Below are 10,787 nucleotides of genomic sequence, written 5' to 3'. Positions count from 1 at the left end.
ATATTGTTGAATGTTGGAGGGTTCACCCTCAACTTCAGGATTAAGGTTCAGGATTAAAGTTTGACGCCCTAAACTTAGATCGTAGGACTTTCACCTAGGACTTTCTAGGACTCAAGTCCTAGAAGGAACCAGTCAAAGATATAAGGTCTCAATGGTCCTTCGATTGCGAAAGGATCAAGAAATATACACAATTCACCTTAATATCTGACACATATGCTCGTCACAAGAACTAGCGCCAGGTCCTCACAGCCATCTGCATCATATTTTCACTCGATCTCCTAACGCCACGTAAACTCTGTGTTAGAGCCATGGAGAGCGTCGGACGTCTGCTATGTGGTAGTTGATGATCGGTGGGTGCTCTTGCCGGTAGCTCTTGAGGCTCCGCAGACACTGTGGATCGTCAATTTGTCGGCTTCAGTCAGAGGTGACATGGCGCAGAAGATCGCGCCGTGGATAATTCAAAGTCTACCTAAGCTAGTTGTGCGTTTCTTGATGAAATCTGTTTTGATTGGTGGTCACTGCGTATGAACCCTGTGTCACCGACATCATAAGTGCGTTTTCTATATGTTGAATCCCAGCCCAGGCGAACCGTCGTATTGCAGTTAATAAATAGTGAGAATGAGATGTTTGGGACCAGCAGCCACAAAAGAACTCAATGGGCTTCAACCCGCGTTGTTTTGAGTCGACGGAGCACGCCACGAACACCACGCGTCCACCAGTGACAGCGACAACATCTGAGCAGCAGTACAACCCACGGAAGTGTGACGGCGGAACCTAAACATTCGAGCGTCGCCAAGATTTTCCACTTTTACTGGCGTAATAAATTCTTTTGGCGTCATCGTCATTCTCCGCTTCCCCGCCAAATCCTGCGCCTGGACACTGTATACTGCTCTCACTAAGTGAAGAGAAGGCATTTTAAGTCAAGCTACAGCTGTCGATTAGGCAAGCGATGCGTCTCTGATGTGCTATACCGAGTACGGTTTAGAGGCCATGGCGAGGCGGCTCGAAACTCTCCGACCGGTCTGCAACGGTACCGCAGGATGTGTTTGCCAGCAGTATCCATGATATCCGGCAGTCGTTGGCATGTGAATATGACTGATTGCCAAGTTGAAGAGGGGCTTTTCACTATAAAAGGATACCTTTCAGAAAGTGCCATTTATGATGTCACTCTATCGCTTTTACGACGTAGCTACTCCTCTCTTTTTTCAATGTCGATTGCCATTGGCCATTATTGACACAACGCCACGCTCAGGCTGTTGGGATCTCAACCTTCCCTTTCTCGCCAACGGCCGCACACACCATAGCCACCCTCGAGGCCAGGGCGAATTCCAACTCATGAAACCGGACCTTTCAATTACACCTGAAATTGAGTAGCCTGGATATATCTAGACCTCCTCCCCTCCTATCCACGGCGAATCAATGGATTTGTCCTGCTCCCCAGCATCCGCTAGGGATATTTCCACCCTATTTGATTACGATGAAGAAACCTACCTGGTCGAACCGTCAGCAGAGCACGCTTGGCTGCTCCAATTGCTGAAAGACAGGTTCTTGGTGGCACGGGACGATGGCCTGGAACACCGTCTGAATCTCAAGGCGGGCGACTCGTACAACGCCTTGCCTGTCGACAATGATAACCCGGCTGATATGTCAATGGGGGGTTCTCCAGTATTAGGAGAGTTCCACGAGCGCGCTGACGATGACACTGCTATCAGCGCCCAGCCGTGGATGAATGTCGACTACCTTGCTCATGACTGGAAGGAGGAAGACATCTGGTCATCATGGAAATATATTACCAGCCGCCGAGGAGAGCTCCCTAATAGCGCCCGTTTGGAGAATGCATGCTGGAGAACATGGACAAAATGTAAAAACAAATTGAAGACTGTATCTCCCAAAATGCTCAATTGGTAGGGACATGGTGGAATTAGGCACGAATATCAAGCTAACTTCGTGCAGGCTGAAAGATAATGATGTGAGTTGGCTATATGGGCCCCTTCAGCCAGGTGCTAGCAAGATCTACTGCACACAGACTGGGCCTTCCGGTACCTCGTTGTTCCGGCCCAACTCACTAGTAAACATTAACCGGAAGCCTATCCTTAAGAAAAGTAGCGTATCAGATATCGTGCTACAGAGGCCATTGTCAATGTCACCCTTACTCCAGCAGGCAACACCAGTGGCCCAAGCGAGGCAGAAAGGCAGTTGGCGATTAAAAGATCTTTCCTTTGATCGTGCAGCGACGACGGATCACGCCGTGTTCCCCTTCCCTTCGACGCCAATGAGCCGTGATACCTCTAGTATGCTACCATCGTCAGCATCCACTAGGATTTCATCGCCAGGTGTTGAGCGAAAACACATCCACTTCAATTATAAAGTCGAGCAATGTATCGCCGTCGAGGTTAAGGGCGACGACGACGACGGCGATATCAGTACCGACACCCATTCCGAAGACGGAATCATTATGAAGCTGGACAGGCCACGAAAGCCGGCGAAGGAGGGCAACTTATTACTCTCTGATGGAATAACGATCGCTATGCTTCCATCAACGACACTAAAAGATCGAGAACATATACTAGAAGTCCCAGGAACGGCCACACACCATACCTCTAGCGCCTTACACAGCCATCCCGTTTCGCCATTCTCACCACAAGAGACAGCACGTCTACCTAAAGCGCTGGGTAGGTTCTCTCAGGATTTAATGGACGCCGATACAGACTCAGCATGGTACAGCTCTGGGAGTTTTGAAGAACATGATCCGCACCACTTTACTTTTACAGACAGCTTGACCGCCGAGCCAGCTGGCATGCGTCGCACACCGTCTGGCATATTTATGCCCTATGAGGAGGCGGTCACATCTCCAAACAAAGGGGTGTTTTGTCGCATTATTGATATTGTTAATACAGCCAGGGACATGGCCTATGTTATTTGGAATAGTGACTGGAGATGAAGCTTTGAAACAATGGGTATTTTACGACTTGAAATGACAACTGCCTTTCCTCCCTTGCCTGTCCAGCTCGCCATTTCGAGCGTACCTGCTGCGGTGCCAGTTCCAAACCACCAGGGCATCGTACTGTATATCTCTGTGGGAGCACTGAGCTGCCCGCTTGAGTCTAGCGGTCCCCGTTTGGCGCTGTCACCGGCCGTGTCACCCTCGCTCTGTCCTAGCGAACCGACAAGTTGAAGCGTGTTAACACATGGGCTCAAAGAGTATTGAAATCTAGGACAGGGACCGCTTTGTAAAGAATGAACGTGCTTAACCATAGACAAAGCGCGCATGCAGAGGTAAAATTATGCTCTAAAAGTCTGTGGACACCCCACCCTACAGCAACTCAATTCCTTCAACTGGAATAACTTTACTTAACGTACGTGATAAGCGAATGTCGCAGATAAGCGAATGTCGCACGCCGAGATGCCCGCGCGACAATCTCATGTCAACATCATTTTTCTTCATAAAATAGGATGTCCCAGAAAAACGATGAAAATTACATCATCTTGGCCCTTGAGGCTATGCAGCGTGACCCAAACCTAAGTGCCCGAGCCGCTGCTAAAATCTACTCCGTGGATCCCAGGAAACTTCAGCGTCGCCAGCGCGGCATGCAGCCGAGGCGCGATATTACGGCCAATTCGAGAAAGCTTACGAATCTGGAGGAATCTACTATTGTCCAGTACGTTCTGGACCTGGATGCGCGAGCATTTCCTCCCCGCCTTCGCGATGTGGAAGATATGGCCAATAAACTACTCGCTGACCGCGACGCGTCCCCCGTCGGCAAGCGCTGGGCTTCCAACTTCGTCAGACGACAACCAGAGCTAAAGACGCGTCATTTTCGCAGATATGATTACAAAAGAGCCCAATGCGAAGATCCGGAGGTCATCCAAGCTTGGTTCACGCTCGTGGAGAACACAATCATCAAATACGGCATCGTGGCGTCGGATATCTACAACTTTGACGAGACTGGCTTTATGATGGGCGTTATTTCAACAGGCTTGGTCGTTACAAGTGTGGAACGACGTTCCAACGCTAAATTGGCTCAGCCTGGAAGCCGGGAATGGGTTACGGTGATCCAGGGCGTCAGTTCTGAGGGTTGGTGCGCGCCACCGTTCATCATTGTTGCGGGTCAATATCACCTCTCGACATGGTACGAAGATAGCCCTCTACCGCACGACTGGGTTCTTTCCACGACCGAAAATGGCTGGACGACGAACGAGAGAGGTCTGGAATGGGTTCGGCATTTCGATAAACACACCAAACCTCGCATGACTGGTGAATATCGCCTCCTAATCCTGGATGGCCACAAAAGTCACCTCTCAGTCGACTTCGAGCTCTACTGCAAAGAAAATAAGATTATTACTCTCTGTATGCCTTCTCATTCATCTCATATCCTTCAGCCTCTGGATGTCGGGTGTTTTTGGCCCGCTCAAGCAAGCATACGGGCGGCAAATTGAGAAGAAAATGCAGGCGGGTACAACGCACATCTCCAAGGAGGATTTCTTTCCGGCATTTTTAGCTGCATTCCAAGAGTCGATGACGGAAAAAAACATCCGGGGGGGTTTTCGAGGAGCAGGCCTTGTGCCTCTAGACCCTGAAAGTGTAATTTCTCGACTGGATGTGAAGCTGCGTACGCCGACACCGGTTCAAGGGGTCGACGAGCTACCGGCACCTTGGGTCTCTCAGACGCCACACAATCCGACAGAGGCGAGCTCGCAATCCGAATTCATCAAGAACCGAATCTCTCGGCACCAAGGAAGCTCACCGACTTCGATTATGCATGCTGTGGACCAGTTTGCAAAGGGGACGCAAGGAATCATGCATCAGATCGCTTTGCTGAGGTCCGAAAACCAGATCCTTCGGCAGGAGAATGAGATACTTAGCCGACGTCGACGGAGGAAAAAGAAACGTTTGCGAGACGGAGGGAGTCTAACTCTAGGTGAAGGGCAAGATTTGCACAGTCAGCAAGAGGTAAATATGCAGTTGGAAGGAGAAGGTCGTCGAAATGGTGGTCGGAAGCGTGGGCCGGAAACGAAGGAACGGCGATGTGGCGTGTGCGGCAGGACAGGACATAACGCACGAAGATGTCAAATAGAAGTAGCATTGTCTTAAGAATAGGCTGCCAATGGATTAGAGCTGATTTCGAGGGCCCTGTGTGATTTTACGGGGTAGGAAGTTATGAGCATGCAGCTCAGTGCGACATTCGCTTATCTGCGACATTCGCTTATCACGTACGTTATATAGTTCTTTTTCTTTTTCTTTGTAGATTCTATTGACGCATTGTCCTTCAAACCAGTACGTTACTACTGTCAGCCTAATGAGCCCTTGATCTTGTCAAAGACAGTGATTATGCATCTTTGGGCGCATCTTCTTGATATCACTGGCTGACCAAATGGCGAAAGCCTGGTTAGCTTGTATCCATCCAAACGAAAAAGGCAGGTTTCTTTCACATACCAGCCATTGGAGTAGGCTTGGGCACGGGATCTACTCGGGGCCGGGCATTCAACACTATCTCTTTGAGCGGCACAATACTGGCATGCGGTCACGACAAGGGTATCAGGCCAATCAGAGTAAGCAAATCAGCTTGTATATAGAAGACCAATAGCCAATGAGAGTAACAAAGGAAAGTCATTAGCCAATTAAAGTAGCTAAATAAATAGGGTAAACTATGATAGAAGTAGACCAGTTACAAAGATACGTGGGGTGAAGTGGGTCGATTGACCTGTTGCAGTCTTGTGCCGCTCAAAGAGATAGTCTTTTTGACTAATTTTTGAGGATGACGTGGCGACCATGTCCATCAGATCATAGGGCGGATCCAGCCAAGAGGGACATGACGCTCTTAACCCAAACTAAAAATGTAAGGCCAGGCTATACAGGACCTGCCATGTTGGAAATTATTCCAAGCACATAAACTCTGTCGGCTGCCTTTGTGCCTTTACTTGGAAGGCACAGACTCTTTTGATTCGCCCTACACGTAGAAGCCATGCCTGCGATAAGCAATACCTTTCCCGTTACCACTCCGAACTCTGATAACCGAGATTCAAAACATACACTACTGGGATGGCTCCCAGTCATGGCAATGCCACTTTTACTTGTGGTGGTTTTATTTCTCATGTGTATTCCGAGGTATATATTTCTAAACTATTCGAAACTCTTACTTATTCAGTCGCCTAATAGCAATATAGATTATATGGGTTGGTGAGATATGGCAGGATTGCAGGCGCAGAAGGGTCTAGCAGCTCCCAGAGATCTGCATCAACAGAATCCACCAGCATTGAAGATAGAGATTTGCCTCATCTAGATGCTATTGCTCCCCAAAAGACAAGCAAAGACATAAGACGGGAGCTTACAGACGGAGCGCACGTCTCTTGGGCGATGCTGAGTTCGGACATGACGTGGTACGTCCTCTTTCCTTATTTATTGTAAGAAGTACTTGACTGATCACTCACCTCCCTGTTTAGTGTGATATGCATAGAGGGTATTCAGGATACTGATATGGTTCGTCACCTGGCGTGTGAGCATACTTTCCACTCAAATTGTATTGCTACGTGGTACCTTGCGAAACATGATACATGCCCCATATGCGCAGTTAATTTTACATCATCCAAGCCTGTGCTGCAGGGGCCAAGCCAAGCGCATGTATCAGATCAACGGGCAGATGATGCTTCTACATTAGGGCATGTGTAGGCTTGTATTATACATACTCATTGTCCATATTGCGACGGCAGCATCCATGCATAGACGGTGTGAATATCCTGGTTCCTCTCGTACCGTAAATAGTGAGCCAAGTGTTAATCCGGACCCAAAAGAGAACGTGCCATGATCACGAAGTGGTGAAGTTGCAGGGTTGGTTCGTTAGATAAAAGGTTTATGCCCACAAATGCAACTTCTTGATCATACCTAGGCTAGTCTTTTCTCACTACGGCTTGTTCCATGGTAAATCCTTCCTTGCCTTAATTGGTTTCGCATTTAATCTTCCGATTCATAGGTTCTAGATCTGGACCCTGACAACTTAGACTTGACTACCATACAGACGGCACGCTAGCACAAAGGCAGTCAAGTGTCGGGGTCTGGTGGTGATGCAAGTCGAACTTTTTATTTAAGCATGATACAACTGTAAGTATAGTAAATGCCATGCCATAGTTGCTCACTGGTCTTATTGGGCTCCGGTGATCAACTTGCTCATTCTTGTGCCCTTGCCATTATAGATCAGCACTTTCCTTAGGTGTGTGCACCTCCTGTCCTACACGGAAGCTCGTGCTTTAGCTTAACCCTGATGTTATATCAACTGACCCTAAATTCATGTCACAAGCAACCGGTCCTGCCTTCCCTACGTCTACTTGCTGTTTATCTACGGGACACAAACTACAAAGGGCATTCTTTCGTTTCAGCTGGCTTACAAAGCTGCGTCAATTAACCCTCCTATACAAACCCCAGTAAGTGTTATCCTTCAACCCTTATCAAATTAATTATCGAGTCTAGTGCACACATGAGCTATAAATCACCGACCACGCAATCTCCGGTCAGGGCGGCTTTTATCAGGACTTGACTTTTCCTAACCAACCATCAAATCCTGGCCGAGCTCTTCGATTTTGCATGAAAGCCGTTTGTTTTCTTCCTCTAGGCCCAAAATGCGCTGCCTCGCAGCATCTAAAACATCGCCTCTGCTGAAGCAATAGTTCATTTCCAAAGACTTTGTTTCCCCTGGGCTCTCGTCTTCCCGCCGTAAGGCTTGCAGTACCGTGAGTAACTTTTCGAAGCGCAGCTTCAAACGTGTCCGATACTGTTTCTCGATGTTGTTGTGGCACTCTCGAGCTTGCTGGGTGTTTGGGTCAATAGCTGGCTTCTTTCGAGTTCTCTTTGGCTTGCGGGATGCTGAACGTAATTTGACCTCTGCGCGCGGGTTTGGGGACCCCTCGCTGTTTTGGCGGTTGTCGTCGGATTTGTCCCTGATGCTATTTTCCTGGGGTAAGTGGGCCGAGATTGTCTTCTCATCTGTGTCAGACGTGGCACCGGTGGAATTTCCTTCCATACTCTCGGATGCTGCCGTATAACCCGACTGAACGACGATTTCGTCAATACCTACAGATGAGCCGACATAAGAGAAGGCAAAGTCTGATGTGCACGGTTCAACAGAGGACGAAGTCGTCAAGACTTGACATGATGCAAATGCTGGATCAGTGTAAGCTGTTGAAAGATCGTATGCCTTGGTTCCACATAGAGTGTCGACTAAAAGGGTTTCTAAGCTGTATGAGCGTCAAATAAGACATTATAACGTTGGGAGGCTTCCTACCTTGATTGAATTGGTTGAGGGAAGAGTCAAAAGACGGCTGCGGGTTGTTAGCGATGACCGATACGAGGAATGTTAGATGTTATGAGATCAAAATAATGTTTCGGTCTCAATAACAGACGGGCCAGAATGGAAGCAAATTGAACGTCATCTAGAGGTGGAACCGGGTTGGTAGCCTCCTCTACGCACCTCGACTGGGCTGTCTTCCTTATTCCAGTAAAGCCCACCAAGATCAGTCGCATAACCGTAGGTGGCCATGAAGGAACTGGTTGTAAATAGTTTACGCAAGCGATATGCGTAAGCCGGACGATAAAATTAAAAAGGAACTTGAGCATTGTAGTATTGCTGTTCGACGGACGATGTTGATGGGTTGCTTGTCATATTTCTTATGCGAAATCCATCACCCCTGCGGCCGTCGGGCCCCGCCGTTTAATTCACCCTTTCCTTCAGCCATGGGCCCTACAAGTTGGCTGAGCTATCCTTCCCACCATTCTGATAAATCGGACTCAGGTAGGGTGGTGGTGCACAGTCTTGGAGGGTCATCTGGTGCCCCTTTGAGAAGGGGGTCGAATACTACGTAGATTTGATACGGTACAATAAACTTTGAAAAAGATGAGAAGAATGGTCTAGACTCCAGCAATACCATCAACTCCCCTAATTGTTGATCTGACATTGATTTGTGTTAATAAGCACCTATGTACCGCTTCTACAGTGTTAATAATCACTTGTTCATTTTAATCGTTTCTCTCAAGATTGCTTTGAGATTTTAATAAGAGAAACCATCAGTAAGTCCACGCTAGATGAAGATATAGGGGGATGATTTATACTGTACTCACGTGGGTACGGGCATCAAGCACCGTCTGTCAACGTCGACTTCTTTCTCGTTCTCTGTAATCTCGATCAAATGCCCCTCAGCCCCACTTTAGTCCGACTTCTGATCCTTACAGCAATAAGGTGACAATATAATCCTCGAAAGTCTTCTTATTCTACTTTTTTTTTTTTTCAGCCCTTCTCATAATAGTTGGTGCCTGGCTAGTATGTTTTAGTCACTGGTAAAGGGACATTTTGATCGCCGCTTATGTATATGTAGGTAATGCCGTCACTCCTACCAGGTTTCCTTCATGACGCCCAGACACGAAGATCCTCGCTGTAACGACCTAGAATTCTTACATTCGTGAGGTCTGTATGGGTTGTGTTTCGATGCGTGAGATATACAAAGCATTATTTTCTTGGTTATCCTGGAAGCAACGAGGATATTGGTTTGTTTTATAATAAGAGTCGTGTTTTGGAGAAAATGCCCGTCATTTTTTCTTAGTGTCCCTCTGAACAGGTAGCCATTTTGGCACACATGGCCGCCCACATTCTTCATCGATGAACATTAACGTGTCGGCGGTGGGCTGTAGAGATTGTGACACTCCCGAGATGCGGTTCGCCGGCCCCCGCTTCCTGGACAACGACATATGGAGGCCTCTCCAGGCCCTTTATTGGGTTAAGATTGTTATATAGTTCAGTGCGGACATCGGTTATTGGTCAGATCAATCGCCAGGACAAATCTTAAATGCGTATGGGATGGTTCGCAGCTTTTGCAGGAGGATGGGCTAGACACTCAAACCGATCCGCAATGCAGCCGGCGACCGGCAATCCCTTGACCACACGGTACCGTTAAGTTCTGATAGAGTTTGTAACAGTAACGTGGTTGATAAGCGAGTGAGTCAGACAAGCGAGTGAGTCAGCGCACTGTATAGCTAAAAATAGCCTACCCTATAGTGCCTAGCTACCTTAAATAAAATAGCTAAGAATCTAAAAAAACTGTTTTTACATAATATGTAGCTATTTATTTATAGAAATATTTTTTTTAAATTTTTAGCTATTTTATTTTATATAGAAAAGCTTATTTACACAGTGTAAGTAGTGTAAATAAGGCTTTTTTCATTTTACTTATATAATAAATTAAATACAATTCTTTAATTTAGAAAGAAGCTGTTTTAAATAGTTAAATATATAATATCTTAATTCTAGCTATTTTAGGGTTAGCTTGAATTTTATATAGGCTTTTTAAAAGTAGCTTTTAAGGTATAGGTTAAGCTGACTCACTTGCTTGTCTGACTCACTCGCTTATCAACCACGTTAGAGGGTTCAGGAGGGGCTATTCAATGCTCAGCGTAGGAGAATAATTTCAGACCTAAACTGTAGTGAAATCTGGTATGTTGACTGAAAAAGGTCGAGTTGAACAAATCCCCAGTCGAGATGAATGAAATTTATGCTCATTTGCCAGATAATTTGAGGAATACGGCCGGCTAGAATCGAGCCTGGAGTCCCATGATCCAGTGGCTGCTGGTGCCATTATGAAGTGAGGCCATATCCACACAAAACCTTAATCACGAGACTCATGTTTGACTATTGATGACCCGGTCATATCATGATGCTCTGTTTATATGAAATCAGGAGATTGCAGCCTCTAAGTCTCACCTACCCTCAGAGTCTAGAACCATATTCTCTGTCTTCCAACTCGCCGAT

General features: G+C 47.0%; 2 protein-coding genes across 2 annotated transcripts; one reads left to right on the top strand and one right to left on the bottom strand.

The window, feature by feature from the left end:
• Positions 1-1,419: 1,419 nt before the first annotated feature.
• On the top strand, positions 1,420-2,941 carry FOXG_22220 (uncharacterized protein; the record flags this gene model as incomplete). Its single annotated transcript, XM_018402619.1, has 2 exons — positions 1,420-1,904; positions 1,954-2,941. The coding sequence occupies 2 exons, from the start codon at positions 1,420-1,422 to the stop codon at positions 2,939-2,941; spliced, it is 1,473 nt and encodes a 490-aa protein (XP_018256446.1).
• A 4,594-nt stretch (positions 2,942-7,535) lies between these two features.
• Positions 7,536-8,528, bottom strand: FOXG_16060 (uncharacterized protein; the record flags this gene model as incomplete). The annotated part of the gene is made up of 3 exons (XM_018396142.1): positions 7,536-8,221; positions 8,274-8,310; positions 8,460-8,528. 3 exons carry the CDS (start codon positions 8,526-8,528, stop codon positions 7,536-7,538), a joined length of 792 nt encoding a protein of 263 aa, XP_018256445.1.
• Positions 8,529-10,787: the final 2,259 nt, after the last annotated feature.

Source organism: Fusarium oxysporum, genomic scaffold, assembly GCF_000149955.1.
Source record: "Fusarium oxysporum f. sp. lycopersici 4287 supercont2.30 genomic scaffold, whole genome shotgun sequence".
In the NCBI taxonomy this organism is placed as follows: domain Eukaryota; kingdom Fungi; phylum Ascomycota; class Sordariomycetes; order Hypocreales; family Nectriaceae; genus Fusarium; species Fusarium oxysporum.
This window is presented reverse-complemented; position numbering and strand designations above follow the sequence as displayed.